Here is a 24210-nt window from a genome sequence, read left to right as displayed (position 1 = left end):
AGAGCCTTTGGGTTGGTTTGTTTCATCATCTCACAAAAGTAGAAAATAAATAAGTAAGGATTTCCAAGAACCGAGGCTTTTCTTTTAGTGAACTTTTGATCTTCGTTAAGATCTGATAACCCAACTCAAAAAGTTTCATTCACCAGAGACCTCTTCCAATCCTTGACTTTTTAAAATTTAATTTTGTTTATTTATTTATTATAAAGATTGGCACCTGAGCTAACATTTCTTGCCAATTTTTTTTTTCTTCTTCTTCTCCCCAAATCCCCCCAGTGCATAGTTGTATATTTTAGTTGTAGGTCCTTCTGGTTGTGGCACGTGGGATGCCACCTCAGCATGGCCTGACCAGTGGTACCATGTCCGCGCCCAGGCTCCGAACCAGCGAAACAGCAAAACCCTGGGCCGCCACAGCAGAGCGTGCGAACTTAAGCAGTTGGCGATGGAGCCGGCCCCTTCCAATCCTTGACTTTTTATTAGTACTAAGAAAAGAATCACAAAACCAAATACAATATAAATTACCTTAATATCTGCATGTGTGAGATAGTGGAAAAAGATTAAATCCCATCACTTAGAAAATCTAAGCATGCATTAAAATGTTAACAGTGACTAGAAATTTTATTCAATTCCATTTTGGTGTAATTAAGAAAGTCAGGTTTTATATATGAATTTACAGCAAAGGAAAAGGTACTTTGGGGATTAAAATAATAGCAAGTGATATAGGTATTCTTTGGTTCTTTGAAAATGTAGATGGAAGTGAATAGATATGTGTCTCCACCTCGTGGAGAAATGTCCCTGAAGCCTTTGTGGTCTGCCCCATCTAGATTTCCGACGGGAGAGCGTCCTGCCTCACTCTACCTCCAGATCCAGGCTCACGTTGCTGTTACAGTCTCCCCCCGTGAAGTTCCTCATCAGCCCAGAGTTCTTCACCGTGCTGCATTCTAACCCTGTGAGTGTCAAATCTGAATGTCTGAGATGGGAAAAGCAACAGGTCAAAGGAAATGATCCTCGTTTATGTAATGAGAGTAAGAAGGATAATAGCTGATGTTTACTGAGCACTGCCTGTGTTCCAGGCTCTGTGTTAAGCATTATTATGTTAAGCCAAAACTTCTTTGTATGAAGAAAAAAATTAGAGTATGATAGAAAGCATTTCTTTGTGATGTGAATCTTAAGTTGTGTCACAGAATCAATAATGGACACTGGTTGGTAAAAAACAGAGTAGGAGGGCCTTCCAGGTGGAGGATATGCATGAGCAGATAGAAGTGAAGAGAGTGTCCTAAATGCATAACAAGTTATCTCATTCATCCAGTATGTATTACTGAAAACATGATTTATGCTAGAAATTATGGTAAGTGCTTCAGACACAGTGGGCAGTAAGATTAAGTTCTTACCCTGGAGTGGACAGAGCGTAAAGGCCACTTTAGAAAGATGGTTATAGAATGCCTGTCTGAAGAAACAGTTTTGAGTTGAAAGCTGAAGGATGAGAAATCGTTGACCATGGGAAAAGCCAGGGGAAGGTCATTTCAAGCAATTGAAACAGCAAGTGCAAGGACCCGAGGCTCCGAAAAGAGAGCAGAGGGGCTCCTGTGTTGTGATGGAAAGAGGGAGTCTGGTGATGGTATGTGGAAAATCAGCAAGATCCAGACCATGAATCTGGCTGCGGGACATGGCAAGGAATTAGGATTTTATTCTGAGATGAGTGGGAAGCCATCATGTGCTTAGAGTTACTGCTCCCGTCTGGAAACTGTAGAAAGGCAAGAGTGGAAGCAGAGTGATGACAGCGAAGGCTCTTCCATGGTCCAGGGGAGAGACAAGGATGACTGGGACCATGATGTTGACATGGAGCTGGGGAGAAGTGCATGGATTCAACAGGCATTGAGAAGGTAGAATCAATATGACTTGGTGAAATTGGTTGTCAGGGATGAGAAAAAGAGAAGAAGCAAGAAATACTTTTAGGCTTAGGTTTGACAGACGAGTTAGCTTGTTGGGTCAGTGGTGCTAACGTGGGACTAAACAGCTCTCAGTTTGACTGGGTATGAGGAAGACACGAAGAAAGAGCTTTCTGTATCTCTGAGGTGTTTGGGTATAACAGGGTGGGCAAAGGGGATTGCTGCGCAAGTCTCTAGTGCTGAGGGAGTGGCCTGCTGAAGATATTAATTAGAGGAAGGTTGTCTTAGCTGCACAGAATGATCTAGAATAAGGGAAACACTTGCCATAGAAGTCCAGCTGTATAATCCATTCATCAAGGCATGAGTGGCTAAGAGCCTGGACTACGAGGTAAAGAAATAGAGAAGAAGGATCCAGCATGAGAGGAGTCACAGGCAGAGAGCTGGCAAGATTTGGAGGGTAAATAAAAAGAATAGAAACAAGAAGATGACCCTGAGTGTTAATAGTAATACATAAATAATAAACAATAATACATAATGAATAATAAGAGGAGAGTTAGAATGAGAGGCTTGTTAAGGGAGTAAAACAACATATTGAATTTAACAAAACAGATGATGCGGCTTAGGAAAAATAGAGTAGACTGTGGGAAAAGTGGAAGTCAGCATCGTCCAGTCACCAGGCGTTATCATGGGGTTATTCATGTGTACGTGTTTATTGACGTTAGCATATTTCTGTCTTATTTTATTAGCTTTGCTTTGTAAGTATAGCATCTGTCTGGCTTTAGTGATCATTATCTCCTGGTTTACAGGTTTAGCTTGAACAGAGAAGACTTACGAGGATGGTGAGCAATGAATAGGGTTCTAGCTGTCTTCAGATTTCTTGCGAGAGGGATTAGATGTCAATAAATTGTGTGTTCAATTTAGCAACAGTTTGTTGATGTCCTATAATGTATGTAAGTACGGTACTAAGTCCCAGAGGTACAAAAATGACAGCAACCATGGGCCCTGGAATCTCAGACTTGAAAACACATTCCAATGCAATGACCAGAGTTATGAGTGCAATAATCAAGGCTGTAGAAGCTGTAGGAGATAACCCTGCTGGCGTGAGTGACTAAGGCACATGGAGGGAGCCATCGATGGGCTTGCATTTGAGACAGGTTTTAAAGCTGAATAGGAACTTGCCCTAGAAATAAGTTGGGCCAAAGCAGCATTCACAAAACAAGAGATTCATGAAGTTGCAAGGCTGTCTCGATAATTACTACAAAAGTGCTGAAACTGAACTAGAGGAACAGCAGTTTAGTGTTGCTGATGTGTTGAGAGTAAAGCACACTAGTGAGGGTCAGATCTGAGCCTGGAGAGGTAGGCAGAAGCCAGGTTACAAGAACCTAAACTCGTGATTGGGACACTTCTAGGAGATGGTAGCTTTCCTACAAGGAACAATGGGCTAACATGTAGAGCTGTCACTCCAAAACAGAAAGTATCGTACTCTGGTGGGAAGAGCTCTGAACTTGGAGTCAGAGAACACGAGTTTTCCTTTCTTTGTTCATTTGTTCATCATTCGTTCAACCAGTGTTTTTTAAATGCCTGTGATTTGCCTGGTACATTCTAGACTCTGGGGATAGAGTGGTAAGCAATACAGGCAGAGGGGTATGTGATGACAAACTAGTGAACAAGAAAAGATAATTCAAGTAGTGCAGCATGGCAGGAGGAGCAACTGAAACAGCACCCCGGGCTAAGGTGACCTCGGGACGAGCCCCTGGACACACTGCTTTAGATTGGGTAGACAGGAAGGCCTCTCTGAGGGAGCCACACTCAAGCTGTTGCAAAATGTCTAGAAGCCAGTAAGGTAAAGATCTGGGAGCAGCACCTTCCTTGCCAATGAAGAGCAAAGGCTTGAAGACAGGCATCAGCTTGATGGGGTACGTAATAAGGTCAGAGAGGTGAGGGCAGGGCGCCCGAATGCAGGGCTCGTATGATCTGGCAAGGAGTTTGGGTTTTATTCTAAAAGGACTTATTCTAAGGGGATTTCCTATGGAGTGTAGTTTCAATTTTTAAAAGTTCTTTCTAGCTGCTGTGCCAAGAATTGGTTTTAGAGGGTAAGATTGGCATCAGGGAGACAAGTGCAAAGGCCCTGTGGTGAGACATGGAAGGAGCTTGGACTGGTGCAATGGCAGTAGAGATTGTGACAAGTGGATGCATATGGAACATATTTTGGAGGGAGAGCTGACGTTCTTGCTAGTAGATTAGTATGTGGGAATAAAAGAAAGAAAGGCTTCAAGAAAGAGCAACTGATTGGATAGTAGTCTTCAGGAATTTGCTGGTAAATGTTCAACAACCAGCTCTGTGGGAAAAAAGTGTGTGTGTGTGTGTGTGTGTATCTCACATATATATCTATCATAAATTTTACTTATGTAAAGGGTGTGTAGCACACAATTTGCAAATAATAAAAATTAGAGACAGAATGCTTCTGTTGATTTTTGCTGAACTTCTTTATCAGTCACCAACCTACAGTTGTAGTTGATGAACAAGTATAGTTCCAACATGACTGTTTTCATTAAAGTTAATGCATAAGACCACAGTGAACAAGGGAGATGCATGTCGGGACTTCACACTTCTGTGTCGGTGAGCTCAGCACCTTCTCTGTTGAGCCAGATAATAGTTAATGAGTACTGGATTTGTATTTCTTTATTTGTGTGTGTGTGTGTGCTATTTGCAATGTAACGGTGCAATTTGAAGTCTCATCTGTATTATTAGCATTTTATTTTCTCCACCAACTTCTGAAGTCTAGAGCTTGTATCTAGGAAAAAGCAGCGAACATTGTCTATAAAGGACCAGAGAGTAAATAGTTTGGGCTTTCGGGCCAAGAACAACATATAAACGAGTGGAGGTGACTGTATTCCAGTAAAACTTTGTTCGCAAACACAGCCAGCCCACCTGGGGGGCCGTGTCTGCCCACTCCTGCTCTAGACAGCCTGCAAAACAGCACATCAAGGCCTGATTTGCATTTACTGGTTTCTATAGTGTTAATACGCCTGCTATGGCCAATTTCAAGCTACCAATACTACCTTCCTAAGCAGAGAGTTCTGACTTCTCTGTGGGCTGCCTTCTTTGGTACAAGCTTCTCATCACTAATAGCAGAGTTTCAAGTAGAGGCTGGATTAACAGTCACTGGGCTGTGGTATAAGCTGCAGTTTATAAACTTGGTAGACTTTTATAAATAAATGCATATTCCTGGTTCCCAAACCTTAGCGATTCTGGTTCACTAGGTTTGGTGTGGGGTCCAGGAGTCTGTATCTTTTTTTTTTAGGCCCCTTAAATGATTCTGATGCAATTGGCTGGTGACCTGTAATTTGGGAATTCCTAGTGTCCAGAGATGCTATATAAACTGACCTCCTCACTCCCTTTGTCACAACCATAACTCATCCAGACTTTTGACAACTAACTTGTTTTAACAGTGGAAGATCCTCAGCAGCTTATAGGTTTTTCATTTATTTTGTTGTCGTGTTGTCATTATTTTTCTCTTTTCTTTCCTTGGGCATGATTTTAAAACTTCTTTTCCTGGGCAGCCCATCTTGATTTGAAAGTTTTTCTGCTAAAACATTTTAATTTTTTTCTTCCTCCTGCCTGAACTGCATTCATTACTGGCTCAAAAGATGACCCATGCTGGGCATCTATGCATTTCTGTATGATTTAAATTCTCTTGGGTTTTGGAAACCTTCTTTCCCTGACTTATATATGGCAGGAATTAAAGTAGCTGGATTTTTCTTGCTAATGGTCTCAAGGTATGAATTATGAGCTTAAGTCAGACAATTTTTTTGTAAAGGGCATTACTTGCTGACATTCCCTCTTTTTCTTAGATTAGCAGAAAATGTTACAAAATAAACTTTTAATCAGTTTTCTTATTTTAAGATTTATTATCTAGTTTTTTTCCCTCGAACTGTTTATAATCGATAACTATTGCAGTGGATTCCCTGTTTATATTATTGAAAATTTTCAACATGAAAAAGCAGCATATTAATTTAAAAGCTTTCCTAATTCTTTTTTTATGAAGATATCAGTTTATGTTGAAAGATAAGCATGAAAAGTAGATTTCATGTAACAGTAATTTACCTAATCATCTTTATTGAAAAGAACAAAATTAAGTAGATATATGACTTCAATAAAGATGAAAAGAACAAAATTAAGTAGATATATGACTGTCATAACTCTTAGAGAAAACTTGGAAAACAAAATATTGGGTTTTTTCTTTGTAGCGTTGTGATTGCTTTGAGATCTATTCTACTGCCCTCTGCTGGTTGTGATCAGATTTCTTCCAAAATTGTCTTGATAAACTATTTCTCCTGGTAACTCAAGATTTAGTTATTAGTGTCATGTCTCTCATAGTTGGTATGCGTGTGTTTGTCTAATTAATGTCATTCATCAATACATTTCATTATATGCAGTTGAATAGTGTTTCCAGCATACTTGCCAAATAATTATTACTCTGGCTTTTAATAAGCTCTAGAAATACATTAATTCCAACATCTAAACTCCTTGTACTTAATGAGGAAAAATACGTGTGTATATTCTTACAGGTCAGGAATACCTACTGTTGCAAAATGCATGAATTGATGGTTTACAGTTAGTTTTGTTAGTAAGTTCAATTTTCTCTTCATTTTACTCTTTAGCTAGATGAAAACAATGTAAAATCCTTTATGATTAAAAATATTATAAAGACAGACGGGTGAGACATGATTCATCTTATGGAATCCCAGCATACGTCTAACGGAAACAATGTTTCTTGGTTTTGTTTATAATAAATTTTGTTTAGCAAATAATGTATACAAATGCCCACATCTCCTCCCTTGTGAATATGAGAGACATTTGCTATAGATTCAGTGATGATATTTTCCAAGCCTGAATTCAGAATACCCATCCTTGGTGAAAGATTTCTGAAATATGAAAGATTTTATTTAGCAGTAATGTACTCACCTAGGTAAGGATCTTTCAATAGAAAGAACAGAATTTGGTGAAATCAAGACTGGGCCATGTAAGCCAGGACATATGGTCACCATAACACTAAAAAAAAACCTGCCAAAAAAGGAAAAAGGATTGATTATTATTTGCATTGTGGTTGATTGATAGGAACTAAGTGTTTATATATAATTTCTTATTCTGCTGCCAAATGGCTATAACATTCCTCTCAAAACCCTCAATACTTTTCACTTCTAACACCTCAAACACTTAACCAAACGAAACACATTAAGCTCTAAGGAGAGTTATTTTAACTCCACTAAAATTCCACTAAAAAGTTCCACTAAATTCCACTAAAGAAATTCAGTTGCTCATGCACTCAACCATGGAGTGTTTATTTCCTGCTAAGAAGACAAGAAACAACCAAGAGGAAGGTTGGGAAAGGGAGTTTGGAAATAGAGAAAGAATAACTAAAAAGGACATTTTAAATCACATCGAAGGAAAAGAAAACTGCAACCTTCAGAGATCCCTTAAAGGAGTGTCTCCTGTTAGCAGTTGCCAGCTGGCCTCACTGCTCGTGAGTCCACACGCGGTAGCTTCCCAAGTGAAATCTGTGCATGATCATGAGACTCTGCTGTGCAGTAGGTCCCATTTGCCCTTGGCTAATCTACTTTTGTTTCAGGTAGAAGATCAGATCCCTTTACTGCATCTTTTTCTATAAGCCCAAAACAAAACAACAACCGAAACACAGAAAAGGATCCCCACCCCGTTAGAACCTCTAAACCCCAGAGGGAGAATAAAGATGGCTCTTCTCTCTTGACCCACAGCTTTGGCCGTGTCAGTGAAGACCAAGCTCTTTCAGTCTACTCTCACCTGTTTAGGGTCTCTCGCCTCTTTGGACCACTCATTCCCAGCTTTGCTGGTTCCATTAGTGTGTCTCGGTATTTTCACTGCAGCTGTGGCCTTTGTTTCCCAGACTCTGCTTTCTGCCTCCAGTGAGCCTCTTCCTCCCGCCTCTCCCTGTAATTTTCCTTCCCCATCCTTTTGAGTGATCAGGCCATGCTCATCTCTGTATCCTTGGGGTTTAGCACAGGGCTTAGCACATAATTAATGAACGGATATGAGATGCTTCTCCAGTTGATAGAAAGTGGGATGCTGGCCCAAGATCTTCAAAGACTAAAAATAGAAAACAATTTTATTACATTATTCTGTTATAACATAGGTACGATGTGTCTAATCCCTTATATATCCTTTTACTTATGTCCACTCTGTATTTTTATGGTGATTTTTACCTCCTCAAAGCACTTTTACATCCTTTGTTCCATTGGATTTGAATCTCACCTGCCCATAAGACAGCAGGGTTATTATTATCTCATCTTACAGTTGGGCAACTGAGGCAGAACAGAGATTCAGTGACTTTCCCTGTCTCTGTTCATGAGTGACAGAGCTATGACTGGCATCCTCACTGTAGTTCTGTATGAACTGAGTATAAATATCCTTTGTGAACAATATACATACATATATATTTTCAAAAATAGTATATATATTGAATAAACATATATAAAATATATATTTAAAAACAGAATAAACATATGCTATATGCTATGTAAACATATGTAGCATGCATGTGTGAATATATGTTACATATACAGGCGCATATGTAAATAAATGTATGTATGTAGTTTATTAAAATGTAGCCGTCTGGAGGGTTGTTCCTGTTTGCCTTACAGGTCTTATATAGATCCTAATGGTTGTATACGTATTATTTAGACGTGAAAAAGCTTTGGTTCTAAAGGTTGTTTGCTAGTTACTGGTGAGAGAAATCCTTCTTGCACTTAATTTACTTTGGTAGGTGCTTTTTGCAAAGATCGGTCGAACTTGGCACTCTATTACACGTCTCATTGAGTGGAGAGGAGGAAGATGAAAGGGCATAATAATTAACTATAAGACCTGTCTTCAGACTCCCATGCTTAAAGAGCTGTCCCGCCCCAGGGAATTACTTCAAGCCTGAGGCTGGGATGGCTTCCTCCACCTAATTGCCACTACTTCTTTCCTAATGAAGTTCTGCTTTTCTTTAGCAGAGTGAGGAGCGTTTCTGGTGCTCTAGATAAAGAATCAGGATGTGACCTATTTACTTATTTGAAGGTGGGGGAGGAGAAGAGCGGGGGACCAAGAGATACACCTATTTAGGGCAAAAGTTTATGTAGTCATTTATCTGATGGCATTATCCCACAGTAATTCGTCCCCAAAGAGACTTATTAGGGAGTATGACATGAAAGTGCATTACCGTCTCCACCACACAAGCCGGTGTGGTCTCAGGCCTATGAGCTTGCAACGGCTTATGTGAGACTGTATCAGCAGCACAGAGCCAAATGCAGAAAACAGATGCCTTGCTGAGTGTATGTAAAACTCCAAGACAGGGTCAGCCACAGGCTAAACTATTCGTTAGTTTATTGTTTGTCTCTAACAACCTCCAACTTCTTTTATTAGTCTCCTTCTCTGCTTTCATGGTATCACTTTCTTATTCTCTCATGCTCTCTAATTGCCCAGAGCTCCTGCATAGGCCTGCCTGCTTTGGCAGTACTCTGTGCTCTGAACCTCACAATTTCTCACAGCCATCAAAACCTCCTCTCATTTAGACTGTCAGGTTGAAATACGACCTCAAAACATTTTATCCTCACGTGTACTAAGGAACTAGTACACTGGTATTTGGGGACGGTTCAATATTGTCTTCCTTCCTTCCTTCCTTCTGTTTTGATAGGGGAAAAGTATTTTAATGAAAAGCAAAAAGTATATAATGATGATAAATCAATCAGAATAGCTATAAGAAACTTATTTTGTATAGTTCAGGTTATATGTCAATAATATTGTCCAACAAATCCCAGTGCCTTAAGCTAACAGAGATTTGTTTCTCATTCCAAATTGGGTTGTCAGGGTTCTCTGATTCCTGTGGTCACTCAGGGACCCAGGGACCCAGCCTGGGGGGCGGCCACCCTTTCCAACATTGACCGTTGCTGTGCTTACTGTGCTAAAGGGAGGAAAGTTTTAGAGGGACTCACACTGGCAGTAAATGCTTTGACTGGACGTGACACATCTTGAAGGACCCTGGAAAAATGGGAGCAATGTTGACTGTCCTTGTACTCATTCATCTTTCATCCTCAAGAACTAACAGAGTACTGGGCACAGCAAAGGCAGGAAATGTTTATTAAAATGAAGTGAGTTCCAGGGATTCTGGTTTCTTTTGGATTTGCCTTGGTCTTAGACCAAAGTAAATAATGGAACCCATGAAGTAAAGACTCAGTCTAATGTCCCTGGGATACCAAAAGTAAGAGGACTCCAGGCCCTTTGAATCTATCTGAGAAGAATAGAATTCCGGGATAGATTGTGCATGTCCTGGTCAATTTCATGAATATCATGTTCCTTCTGGTAACTCATGGAAATAACTCCATACAGTTATTCCTTTTCTACTGCTTGGCACAAGGTATTGTGCATTGAGTTTTTGTGGACTGACTCATGTGGACAGCCCATGGCTTATGGTCAATTTTTGGAATCTTCCTTAAGCCTCATAGAGATGAAGACTGTGGAGTTTTTGATCAAACAATCTCTTTTTTGTATGGTGGTATAATGGAGCTTTATTAAATGTGCATTTCAATCGTGTAATTCAACCGTACGTATACACAAGGAACAAGAGAAAAAAAATAGTGAGATGTATAGTCCAGGGAGTTCTACCTACCATTCTGTTCACTGAGCTTGTGCCTCCAAGGAGGTGTGAAATGAAAAACTTCAGTCTCCTGTGGTCTTGGTTGAACAGGACTCAACTATGAGAGCAGCTCAGCCCATCACATGTACTTCTAATATTCAGATATACAGCCAAGCATTTTTCCACACAGCTTGACTCCTGAATGTCTGCCAGCTGCATCACCTGGCACTCACCCCAGAAACAATGTTCAGTTCCAATGCTGGAGGGAAAACTGGCTATGTTGGGGCTCACCGTGAGGTGTATATTTCTCTCCAGCATGATGTGATTTTGACTGTATGTTTTTTGTCGAAAACCAACTTTAGGACCTAACATCCCCTGTAGAATGAGACTCCACAGCAGTCTTGTTCTTTAGAAAACTAGACATCATCAGGGAAGACTACCTTACTTTCTGTCGTCTTTCTATTATATTTTGCTCTGTTGTTTGCATGTGTAGGTCTAGGCTTATGTTGAAGCCCATGTATGTACCCACCAGGAAAATAGATGTACCCGTGTGCAGTATGTATTTTGCTCTACACGTCACAAGCAAGTGAACATTGCTCCTCCATCCTCTTCTCCAGAGTGCCTACCGCATGTTTACAAACAACACGTGTTTGAAGCACATGATCACCAAAGTCCGGAGGGATACCCACCACTTTGAACGCTACCAGCATAACCGGGACCTTGTGGGATTCCTCAACATGTTCGCAAACAAACAGCTGGAGCTGCCGAGGGGCTGGGAAATGAAACATGATCATCAGGGCAAGGTAAGAGACAGGAACTGCTGTGGGGAAACTGCGATGGCCTGCGGGCTGCTGTGGCTTTGGCACTTGGCTCTGTTCTTCCAGTGAGGGCTGAAAGCCCTTTGTGAGATGAACCTTTCTGTTCCATCTCCTGGTTCAAGTGAAACCTGGACGAGCGGATTGTTTGTTACGACACTATTCTGAAGTAGTGTGTGCAGTGGACGGGGATGAGGGCACTGGTTTGGCCCAACGCTCAGTTTTGCCTGGACGCTTTTCCTACCTGTAATCTCTCACCGTCTTCTGCTGATTAGAGAAGAGGTTTCTTAGGCACTGACACTTCCTCCTCCCTCAGCACACAGCCTGTGTTGTAGGTAGTTGAATTAAAGTTGGGGTATTGTTTGGAGAAGGTGGCTAGGAGGTTGCTGAGCAGTCGTACAAAGTGTGTCTTTGTGGCACTGTATGGGTCTGGGCCTCAGTCTTGTTGGTTTAGACCCCTGCTTTTGTTAGCACATTAAACAAGACTCACAGACTGATGAAGTTAGGATGAGAAATATGTAACTGTGTCGCACAGGCCAGAGTCGCCACGTCTGTACTTCCTTCCTAGACAGATGAACGAGAAAGCCGGGTTATGATCAGGAGATTGTTATGGGAGTGAGAAATCAGAATGAGAAAGTAATTTTTATCAGGTGTTCTTCAGCTAAGATTTTATTTACTAAGTCTTGTTTCACACCTCCTGTGAGCCATGAACTATTTAAGTCTTTATCTGGTTAAGCTCCTCACAACAGCTCCATCAGGCAGGACTATTATGACTATTGCCTTTTACAGATGAGGAGCCCCAGGTCCAGAGCTGTATGGGGACTTGCCCGGTGTCACCGAGTGGCAGTGACTGAGCTGTACTCTTACCCCGGTGGTCTGGTTCAAGGGTCACGCTCTTCACCCCAACATGATGCTCTCCAAGTATTGAGGAACCAAGCTCAATTTCCCTGTCTATAAAAAGACTTGAAATACATGACTTTTATGGTGGAAAGGATTAAAATGACATGATATTTAATTATGCTTGGCTCATTCACTCAACAAATATTTATTGAGCACCTATGCAAAACAGATGAGCCACCCAGTTCGTAGAACTGCCATTCCCATGGGAAGAGATGGGCAGTAGACAGATAAGTAAATCATAACGTGCCAAGAGCTGATGAATACTGTGATTTAAAAGAAAGCAGGGGACGGGGTCTGGAGAAAGACAAGGTTGGAACTATTTCACACAGGTTTGCCAGGGAAGCCCTCACTGATAAGACTGTCCAGGTGCAGAGACCCGAACGAAGTGAGGAGTAAACCAGCTCAGGCAAAGAGCACTCAAGGCGAATGGAGCGTGTGAAGGACTCAGTAAATGCCATTCTTCCCCAGACTACTCTCCAGCAGTAAGACCTCAGTAGCATCTTATTCATCCTGCACTCAGCCTCGGCAATCTTATCTGAGAACCTATAGGCAGTCAAATAGACGTTACAAAGTGCATGTGTTTTAACACATGTGAGGACCCGTGAGACTCTCATTAGAACTAGTGACTTGATTTCTGTAAATCTTTTTAATAAACCTCTAATTCCCAGCCCAGAGAAGATTAGAAGTGGCAAGCGTGAAGTTTAGAATAGATGGAAGAGAATGGATTTGTGATTATGTCCCAGGACCCCAGGTAAAATGACATTGTATCAGAGTCAGGTGGGCATGACAGGGAAGCCTTTCCAGGACACTAGAAAGCTAGAAGGAGGGACACCTGGCACTTCCTGTGCCCTCCCCTCCCAGAGGAGCAGGTCGCGTTGCTCCTGTGAGTTTGGTTCAGCAGCTGGAGAGCCCAGAGTTTGTAAACATTCTACTGAATGGAAGGGCGTAGACGGTCCGAGTAAGGACTCTGGAAAACACTGCTGGTGTCATACCTGGGTATAAAAGAGGAGGAGTGTACCAAGCTGTGTTCTCAGCTCTGACCAGATTTTGCCTGCTGTCGTGAAGAGCTGTACTCACTAGAGAACCCGGGTCCAGGGGAAACCCAGGGCCAAGTAATGCTGCCTGTGTTTCTGCTCTGTGGAGAGACTGGCTGAGTCACTTTGTGTCCCTTGCCACAGGGGATGGGGAGCTTATCTTGCACACGTGGGGGAGGAGGGCCCTTTCTGCCAGTCATAACTTGCCAGACACCCTTCAGGAGAGAGCTGCTTATTAATAAGCCGTGGACCTTCAGAAAAGTTTGTTCCATTTAGGATACTATTTAGGATGAGTTACGATGTATTCTTAAGAACAAGTTCTGCCTCAGAGCTTTTATAAAAGTTTCGGTAGTTAAACAGCAGTAAGTATTATCTTGGCTCTGTGGGTAACATGGCTATCCACCTTATTCCCTGAGGGTGTTGGACTCATTTGGGGGTTTCGATCTAAGTTGTAGCATTATAAAGAACCCTGACTGCGGGCTGGTAGATAGCTGACCTCACAATCTGCTGGTGGCTTTGCATTTGAATGCTGCTTGTCATGAAAGACAGAGAAATGGATTCTCAGACACACCTGAAAGCTTATCCCTTTAGCCTAATCTCTCTGCTTCGTGCATTAGGACTCTAATAAGATTTTTAGCAAAGCTGGATGCCTTAACTCAAGCAGGTCTGTCTCCCTGGGATCCCCCCTGTCCTTCCTTTACGAACGACTGGCTTCCAGGGACCTAAAATCACTTACAGGAACATTGGGAGAGGCTTGTGCTATGTCTGTATTTGGCTGCGGCTGCTTTTCCTTACACCTTAGAAGTCAGGGTTCCCATCCTTCAGGCACTTAGTAGGTTTTCTTCCAGCCCCGAAATCTTAGCCGCCCCTTTTTTAATGAATTGCTTTGCTTCCAGAACATTTAAAGGGAGTGAACTTTTTTCCACGTAATATAACATCAAAAGCCATTAAATACTACAAAGTTATTTTCCCACATGATGGCTGATTTCTAGAATTGATGTGGAATAAGATGTGCAAATCCTCATCTATGTGAAAAGGAATGATCCTAAGAGGAATGTTCTCAAACTTAGCTCTTCGGCCTTATGCAGTTTGGCTCCATCTTCTCTTCTCAAGTGCAGCATCTTCCTTTCGTGTTTTCGTTTGTTTAGTCATTCACCACTTCTGATTGCCTACTGTGTGCACACCAGTGTGATACCAACAAGAAAGGCTAAGGCTTAATGTAGCGTCTTGTAGTATGGAACATTGACTGTGTGCTAGGCACCTTTGTCAGCACTTAGATTAGTTCCTTTCATGCTCATAGCAGCCTTGTAGATAGCTGCTATTTTTGTCCACATTTTATAGAAGAGGAAACTGAGGCACAGCATGGTTAAGTGAATTGACCAGGGTCCCTCAATCCCTAAGTGATAGAGTTGGATTTGAACCCAGGCAGTCCAGCTCCAGAGCTGCCCTCTTCGCCTGCTTCTCACAAGTGCATAGGGTGAAGGGTTGTCTTCAAGCAATTATCATGGAGGTAGAAGGCCTCTGCAGGATGCTGTGGGCGCCTGTGGTCGGGTCTCATCGTCAAGGAGGGGGGGGCTGCCAGATGCATCATCCAAAGGCAGCATGTTGGGTGGGGTGAGGGCAGCAGGAGTTGCTCTTAGCTTCTCAGCCATAAGTGGTCAGTCTTTTCTTGAATCCCCCACATAAGTTCACTTCTATTGTTTCTTGACATCTGTCCCCATCTGTCTCATGGTATAGTTGATAGCATGTTTTGTCTTCCCAGGCAGATGAGCCCCTTCTCGAGATTTCTTTTACTTATTTTTTAATTACTCACTCTTCCACCCTAGTGCCTTTCACATGGAAGGTTTTCAAAACCGGTTTGATGGATGAATGAAATGTCACCTGTAGTTTCACGGTTATTCCGTCATCTCTGCTTTGGACAAATGACCGAGCTGCCAGGCTCCCTCCCCGGATCTGCTCCCTCCTCCTGTGCTCTCACCAGAAGCAGCTTCTAGATTTGCCCCACTTGACCTCTCATAATGCACTGTTATCTTGGATTTTTTGCATTGCTTGTTTGAACATCGTGGTGATTATGCTGTACTGCACGTTAGCTGTCTTCGTATTTTGGAAGAGACTTTTTGTCTTAGTTATTTAAGGCCAAAGGTTTAAATTGGGTGAGATTTTATAGGATTCTAGAGCCAGTATGCTATTTTGGGGAGTTTTAGGGTGAAAAATGTCTTTGACTCACGTAAAAGAAGAGAAATAAAATATTCTTCTACAATTAACCATTAATTAAATAATAAGACCAGAATATCAGGACTTGCTAGATGATGCTGATGATCATGATGAAGACAATGATGGGAATGATGATTCCTGCATTTATTAAACTCATACCTTGTGCCAGGCACTATACTAGGCACTTTTCCATGGATTATCTTATTTACACTTCCTGGCAATTTATGAGGTGGGTATTATTATTATTATCCATGTTTTACTGAAATTTAGAGAAGTTAAATAATACATATTAGCAAGCAAGTGAGAAATCCAGGATGGAAACTCGAGCAGTGTGACTCTTCACTGCTACACTCTACTGGGAGGGATTGTCTTTGGAAGTGAGAGATACGTTATCATCCTAAAGAAGAAGAGTGCTGGGCCAGATGCTGGGGTTACTGGTATCCTTCAAGGCTGAGTCATACATACGGGTCTCAATTAGATCACAGGTGTTCTAGCAGAGGACACGCCACTAGAACCACATACATGACTTCATGCTTAAATAGCATAGAATCCTTATGCTAGGGGCACATAGAATAACGGAAGGGAATGGAGTTCACATATGTTGATGACTTATTAGATGCCAGGCTTTCTGCTAGAGATGTTGTATAAGCTCATTTAACTTTCACAATAATCCTATGGAATTGGTTTTTCTATAGATGAAGAAACCAAGGCTCAAAGAGGTTAAGCGTACAAGTCAACTCAGGTATAAATCCATGTATCTCTGTATGGAGAGCCTGTACTAATTTTCCTATACAAGGTTAGTCAAGACCTCACTGACTAACCACCTGACTAACTTGGGATACATCATTTAAATTTACCAGATCTGAGTTTCCTTATCTCTACAAACAAATAGGTTGGTCATTTCATGTGCTTATTGGCCATTTGTATATCTTCCTTGGAAAAATGTGTATTCAAATCTTTTGCCCATCGTTTAATTGGGTTATTTGTGTTTGTATTATTGAGTTGTAAGAGTTCTTTATATATTCTGAATACTAGTCCCTTATCAGATAGATGCTTTACAAATATTTTCTCCTGTTCTGTGGGTTGTTTTTTTACTGACTTGTTGGTATTGTTTATAGTGCAAAATTTTTAATTTTTATGTAGTCCAGTTTATTTGTATTTTCTTTTGTTGCTTGTTCTTTTGGTGTCCTTTCTAAGAAAGCATTATCTAACCCAACATCACAAAGATTTACTCCTGTGTTTTCTTCAAAGTTTAAGCTTTTACAGCTAGGATCCATTTTGAGTTAATTTTTTTGTATGGTGTGACATAGGGGGTTCAACTTCTTTCTTTGCATATGGATATCCAGTTGTCCCAGAACCATTTGTTAAAAAGACTATTCTTTACCATTGATATAACTAATTATTAGAACAATGCAGATCAAAACCACAAGGAGCCACCTTATTGGCCATAAAATACCAAACCCACCTTATTTAGGCCCACCTGATTGGCCATGAAAATACCAAAACAAAACAAATCTGGGAAATAATAAATGTTTAGAAGGATGTGGAGAAATTTGAACCCTCACATATTGCTGATGGGATTTAGAATTGTGCAGTCACTTTGCAAACAGTTTGACAGCTTCTGAAAAATGTTATACAGAGTTGCCACATGATCCAGCAATTCCACAACTGGGTATATACCTACCCAAGAGAAAGGAAAAGATCCTTCCACACAAAAAGTTGTACGCAAATGTTCAGTAGCATTATTCATAATAGCCAAAGGGCAGAAACACCCAAATGTCCGTCAACTGATAAATGGATAAATAAATGGTAGCAGATCTGTACAATGGAATATTATTTGAAGACACGAAGGAATGAAGTACTCATACATCATGGATGAACTTTGAAAATATTTGCTGAGTGAAAGAAACTGGCCACAAACGATCACATGTTGTATCATTCCATTTATATGAAATGCCCAGAATAGGCAAATCTATAGAGATAGAAAGTAGATTGGTGGTTTCCTTGGGTTGGAAGTGGGATAGGGAGTGAATGCTAAATGGATATGGGATTTCTTTTGGGGGAAGAAATGTCCTAAAATTAGATTATGGTGATGGTTGCACAACCCTGTGTATATACTAAAAGACAGTGAATTAGACACTTTAAATGGGTGAATTGTATAGTATCTGAATTACAGCTCAGTAAACCTGTTTAAAATATTAATAGATTGGATTAGAGGAAGGCCAATATTCCCTTTTTAACTCCTAGATTCTTTAGATCCTTAATTCTTCAGTCTTGAAGTTTACATGATATGGTTCCAAACTGGATTTGACATCAAATGTGTAATGCTTTTCTTTCTGCTTTTAATTACATTTGGAAAAGTCTCTTGTTCAGTATTCCACAGTGTTTTCATCAGTATTTTGTTTGGGATCTGGGTTACAGTGTTGGTATAAACGTTTTATACTTTTGCAAGAAATACGCATCAGTAGTACTAAAATGTGATGCTTTAAATGCTTCTGGTTTTTGGCTGGGTTTGATCATTAGTATGTGTTCATGGGGATAATGTATCTGGAAGATGAATACGGGCTTTAATAAGGAAAACCAAATGTTATTTAACCTGGCAGTCTTTCTTTCTTTCTTTCTTTCTTTTTTGTGCCATTGTTAATTTGATGAATTTGAGAAAATTATGCTGCAGTGGGATCAGGATTTCTGGGTCCACTGCTATCTGATCTGCCCTCTATGACCTCTAAGTTTTCTCTACACTTGATCTTAGCCAAACAGCCGAGAAGCGATCTCAGTATTCTCTTACGTGAGGGTTAGGAACACTGTCTTGTCCAGCTCCTGGGGCTGTGGTTAGCATCAACTTAGATAATGGTGGGATTACAAATAGAAGAAAAACAATTAGGATTATAATTATCACAGTTTACTCCATAATTGACTTATTATTCCTTGATTTATGGTATAGAAGATAGAAGCTGTACAATTACAAACCTCTAGAGGTTTATGACTTGGTTTAGGGAAAGCAAAGGTATGGAATTTTCAAGTACCTACAAAGTAAAATGGAATATTTTATTTTATTTTTATCCAGGAGTACTGCTCACCAGGTGATTGCTACCCAGCTCACGAAAATCTTGATTTGAATGGTTAGGTCAAAGCAAGGATCTACACAGAACGATAACTAAAGAGTCTCATCAATTTAGAATTTTATGAAAATGATAAAGATTTGTTGTTAATGGCTGCATCCTTACTGTAATGGGAAATATACAGCGGTTTTATAAAGGATGTACTGTAGGATTAGTATCAGTGTCCCATTCCTCCTTTTAATGAACTGCTGATCTCCTTTCACCAGGATGGTCCAACAGAGTGGTTTTTCACGGTAGACTTCCTCTTGTTGTTCCTGGTCTGTGTTGTCCGTGTTGTCCATGTTTTCGGTGACCACTGCAGGGTAATCTGCCTTCAGATGTTTGCTCCTGCCCTAAAGGTGTACCACAACCCAGAGGGGTGTCTGTTTCTCTACCATGAGTGCTCTGTTGTTGTGGTCATTCTGGAAGATTTGTTCTCTTGCCTTCAACTCTGGTGGTTACCGTCTCCATCAGCCATGGTCACGAAAGTAGAGTTTTGAAAACATCCTTAGCAAGATAAGTAACTTCCTCCTTAGAACTAGAACTGAAATCAGACCCACACATTTGCACAGAATCTTGCACTTCCTGTGCAAAGCCGCTAAACACTCTGCTCCAGACTGTTTTACCCCGAATGCCTCTCCTTTGCACTGTAACGGGACGTGCACTGTGCACTGGGTCTGCAAGGGTCCAGTGCAGAATGACTCATTTCTGGCATGGGATACTTGGAAAGTTTTTATAGCAAAGATAGGATTTGAACTGAACCTTGAAGGATGAATAAGATTTTGATAAAAAGAGATTGTGGAGGAGAGGAAATAGGGGGTGGGGAGGAAAAACACCCAAAATAAATGCATGGAAACAGGAATGCACCAGGAGGGTGTGTGTAGTTCCTATGAAGAAGTGATGGGCAAACTTTGAGTGACTCTATATTAGCTGTATATAGACACACAGACACACATGCACACACACTTGAAAGCTGATGGTGTCACTTCCAATCCAAAACCTGAGAGGCTCGAGACCCAAGAAGAGCCTATGTTTCAGTCTGAGTCTTAAGGCCGGAAAACACCAATGTCCCAGCTCACTCAGGTGGAAGGAGTTCCCTCTTCTCGGCCTTCTTGTTCCATTCAGGTCTTCAGTTGGCTGGATGAGGCCCACCCGCTTTAGAGAGGGCAATCTGCTTAACTCAGTCTGCTGATGCAAATGTTCATCTCCTCCAGAAACACACTCCAGACACACCCAGAATAATGTCTGGCCAAATGTCTGAGCACCACATGGTCCAGTAAAGTTGACACACAAAATTAACCATCACATATCAGTCAAGTAAAATCAGTGGAAGCTCCATTGCAGAGGGTTAAGGATAACAGAGAGAATGATGCAAAACGGCATGGATAATGAGAAAAATACTATGAAGTTTGTTATTTCTTAAATTCACTTTATGGGCTTATGATGTGGTTTAATTTTTAGAAAAAGTATTGTTTCTTGACTCCTCTTTCAGATGTTAAATATGGAATACTTTTTTTTCCTGCCCCTTTTTTGTACCCCCTAACAGTATTAATATAGGGTGTTTTTCCCAGATCATTCTACTTGGGCTTAAATTAGAATATTAAGAAACTTTGAACTTTAAAAGCAATATGTCATGGCTGGCCCCATGGCTGAGTGGTTAGTTTTGCATGCTCCACTTCCATAGCTCAGGTTTGTGGGTTTGGATCCTGGGCGAGGACCTACACCACTCGTCAGCCATGCTGTGGAGGCATCCCACATACAAAATAGAAGAAGATCGGCACAGGTGTTAGCTCAGAGCTAATCTTCCTCAAGCAAAACAAAAGGAAGATTGGCAACAGATGTTAGCTCAGGGCCAATTTTCCTCATCAAAAAAAAAAAGATACCTCATAAACTTTGTGTCTTTTTAATAAAAATGTAAATTAGTAACCATCTCCTTATTTAAAGTAAAATATCCTTTCCCATAGTTTCCCATAGGTGTTTTTCCCTACAAAAAATCATATGCTGTAATATCTCCCAGCTAAATTGACATCCATATCTGTATCCAAGCTTTGTAACTCAAGGGGTTTGTGACTTTGGGGTCAGATTAGGGGTTTGAGTATGAGAATGGTCCAAATACCCAACTTTGATGACCATGGCAAGTAGCAGTTATGGATATGAGGATAGATTTTTAGAAAGGAACAAATGTTTGTACCATGACGGTTACCATGACAGTCAGCCTACTTGGTGTTCCCGTTTATTGAACCCTAACAGCCTTTGTGGCTGCAGAAGTTGCCCCAGTGATGGCACACTCTGGTTTCAATCCCACGTGAAGCTGACGACCACACTTCCCAGGGTCAGGTTCATCTCAATGAGTAAAATGCAGCTTCCTATTTGGAGGTCTCAAGTGAATCCCAAAAGTCTGTTAACAGGATAAATTCTCTACTTTGAAAAGTATGTTTTTTTGTCAATTTGACACAACATTTGTTATTTTTGTGGCAGATCTCTTTAATTGCTTTGAAACGACTAGTGCCTCTTTGTGGTGGTTACCTACTTTAATCACCTCAAGTGACATAGCCATTCAGATAGACGTGGAATTAAACACTAAATTTATAAATAGCACCTGCTTTTTAGAAAATCTCTTGCTAATTTTTAAAGGGGTGAAAAGGTGTTAGATCAAAAAATAACCCACATAAATACACATAGAAGGCAAAAGGAAAGAATCTTTCAGGACAGCATACCTTTTTGAATGGGAGAATAGAGCAGAGGTTGGTTTTGTGAATGTGTTTCTGAGTAAAATGCTAGACTCATGGAATCCTGAAGGAATCGTTCAAGTATGGAGATGGCTTTGCTTTTTATTTTGTTGTTGTTTGTTTTATTTAAAAAATTATTTTTGGTTTGTTTGGTTTGTTTTTTTTTGATGAGGAAGATTGTCCCTAAGCTAACATCTGTTCCAATCTTCCTCTATTTTGTATGTGGGACGCTGCCACAGCATGGCTTGATGAGTTGTGTGTAGGTCTGTGTCTGGGATCCAAACCCATGAACCCCAGGCCACTGAAGCAGAGCGCACGAATTTAACTGCTGCACCACCAGGCTGACCTCTGCTTTTTATTTTTATTTTTTTTATTTTTTATTTTTTTTAAAGATTGACACCTGCGCTAACATCTGTGCCAATCTGCTTTTTTTTTTTCTCTTTTCTTCTTCCTCTCCCCAAAGCCCCCCAGTACATAGTTGTATATTGTACTTGTGAGTGCTCTGGTTGTGCCACACCCATGGGCCGCTGAAGCAGAGCATGTGAACTTAACCACTTGGCCATGGGACCGGCCCCCTGCTTTTTATTTTTAAAGTTGTCTTCATGGATGGATCTTTTTTTAAAATATAATATGCTATTTTAAAATTTCATGTCAATGACTTCTGCTCTACCTAAAATGGGCTGATCTGGGTAACTCTATTCTCAGTCTTCCAGAGGGACGTGCTGGTAAATGTTTAACAACCAGCTCTCCAGGGGAGGTGTGGAGGAGGACCAATTTGTAACGTTTGCCATTTTCCATGGTGTAAATTCTCCCACCACAGCCAATTTCAGGCCACCAGCATCACTGTTGGCCAGCTCCCGGAATACCTTAAAATTTCACAATCAGCTCTCATGAGCTAGTACAAGCCATCCAGCATACCATCACTGACTGTCCTATTATATTTCCAATGCTTAAATACCGCCACTCCCAACGCATAAAATACCTCTCCTTTAGCTAACATTTTACCTCTAACGGGTTGGGGATATTGTACTTATCCCCATCTACTAATACACCAGCTGTTTCCCTAATTCTAGCTCAAGTACCATGGATTCCTGTTTTCTCTCCTAGCAGCTTTAGCTCTCTGAGCATAAGAGTCTAACAAAATAACCTTCTTTAACTTTTTTGTGACTGATATAAATGTCCTGAAATATTTGGGAGCACTCTCTCCCAACTTTGATGAACCAAGTGGTAGAAAGTGTTAGCACAGCTATTTTTTACTTATAATAAACTGTACCATTCAGCCTTTTCCACTTCTACTGTTGGTAAGAGTTCTGTTTAGGATATAACAGAGAGGAAATAACACCATGTTTATTCCTTATAATTGGGGAATTACTATGGAGGGAGCCAGGAGCTGAGAAGACACTTAATTTTGGAAGGGAGAGAATGTGTGAGTAAATACAACCTTTATAAAAATTAAAGTAGATGACAGTTAACTTTTTTCGAGCATTTCTAAGACTTTGTAGAGTGAAAAGCCAGACGTTAGAACAGATTCAATACAGAGTGCTTCTGACTTATAGATTGTTTTTCTTTCGTTGTTTCCATAGCTCTTTAGAGAAGAAAAGATAGAAGATCTGGCCTTCTGTCTTTCTGTAGCATAGTTACAAGTGCTTTTTGTTTTGTTTTGTTTACGTGGTTTTTTAACGTGGATTCCTGGTTTGGCCAAATGTTAACTGGAAACAATTTCAAACTTCTGTAACTGAGACTTGTTGAGCCTGAGGTTGGTATTTCTTCACAAATATTGATGGCTCTTTCTTTTCTTAAAATAATAGAAGCTTTAAAAAAAGAAAGAAAGAATTGTGCAAAGAGAAAAGTGTATTTTCTTTGGCCTCACTAAAATACCACTTGGCTCCAACCGGCCCTATTTCCTGCCTCTGACCATGCCCCAGAGCAGTGAAAGGGTAGACGTTCTTAAAGTGAGATTTGCCTTTGTGTATTTGCATTCCTTTCAGTTTTTGACTATCTTGTTAGTCTTAGTTGGTCCAGCACGTGTGAAGCTCAAGTGAATTTCCTTAATGAATCTTAACAGTAGGGGATCTGTGTTGTTCAAAATGTGCTTTGCTAGTGGCTCATCTGAAAAAGACTTATTTTTCGATACAATTGCTTTTTTTCGCGTAGTCCACATTCTCAGCATGCTGTTCATCGAGACAGTATTTATTAATACATGTTAGATACTTTCATAAATAAAGGCAGGCTATTCAAGAATGATAACATAAAAAGGGACCCAAATTTTTTAAAAAGTACTAGGTCAACTTCATTTCTGGCTTGAACTAGTTAGGCTGTCCTGTGGGAAAGTGATCCACTTTTCTGACATAATTGGTTTGTGTGTCACAAATAGAAATGGCAAGCCTAAAATTTGCACGGTAATTTTTCTATGCTTTCCTTTTCTATGCTTTCCTTTTCCATGCTTTGATAACTCACCTGTGAACCTAGCAGTCCCCTTTACGTGGACAAAGCAGAACACCAAGGAGACTGTCCACACTCACCCAGCGCGTGGAGCAGAGCCCAACACAGGCTGAGGAGCCGCATGCCCGGGCTGCGTTCTGTTAGTGCTCTAGCTGGGTGGTTTTGAACGAGGTCTTAACTGAGCTCTTCCTCCCCAAGCGCCTGGCAGACTTAAAAAGCATGTGTAAAGGATCTACACATTCCACTGGACTCTGAAACTGAGCCCCTTGTGGGATCCAAATAGCACCCCCATTCGCCACCCACAGCCAAGCCTGCAGCAGGTTCTCAGTGCGAACTGTGCAGCGCGTGTCCAGCTTGCTATCTGGCATCGGGAGCAGCCTTTTCTGTGTTGAAGCAGTGGTGAGGCTCAGCGCTGTGTGTGGCTGTTATTGTCAGCCTA

General features: G+C 40.8%; 1 protein-coding gene and 1 long non-coding RNA gene across 7 annotated transcripts in view; one reads left to right on the top strand and one right to left on the bottom strand.

Moving 5' to 3' along the window:
• Nucleotides 1-24210, top strand: part of HECW2 (HECT, C2 and WW domain containing E3 ubiquitin protein ligase 2) — a 380997-nt gene that overhangs the window by 272892 nt on the left and 83895 nt on the right. For all 6 annotated transcript variants that reach the window (XR_011502957.1, XM_014835216.3, XM_070508281.1 and 3 more), the window contains 2 exons: nucleotides 822-946; nucleotides 11154-11339. Coding sequence is in view for 5 of the 6 variants with exons in the window: in XM_014835216.3 (XP_014690702.1) it covers nucleotides 822-946; nucleotides 11154-11339 (311 nt within the window). In the remaining variant the exon portion in view is untranslated. The remainder of the gene's footprint in view (nucleotides 1-821; nucleotides 947-11153; nucleotides 11340-24210) is intronic.
• Nucleotides 5-7974, bottom strand: LOC123285170 (uncharacterized). Its single transcript, XR_006526716.2, has 3 exons — nucleotides 7710-7974; nucleotides 6855-6953; nucleotides 5-479 (listed from the first exon to the last, which is right to left on the bottom strand). It is a non-coding gene; the product is annotated as an uncharacterized lncRNA (long non-coding RNA).

This window comes from Equus asinus, chromosome 4 (assembly GCF_041296235.1).
Source record: "Equus asinus isolate D_3611 breed Donkey chromosome 4, EquAss-T2T_v2, whole genome shotgun sequence".
Lineage (NCBI taxonomy): Eukaryota > Metazoa > Chordata > Mammalia > Perissodactyla > Equidae > Equus > Equus asinus.
Note: the sequence above shows the minus strand (reverse complement) of the source record. Positions and strands in the feature narration are given on the sequence as shown.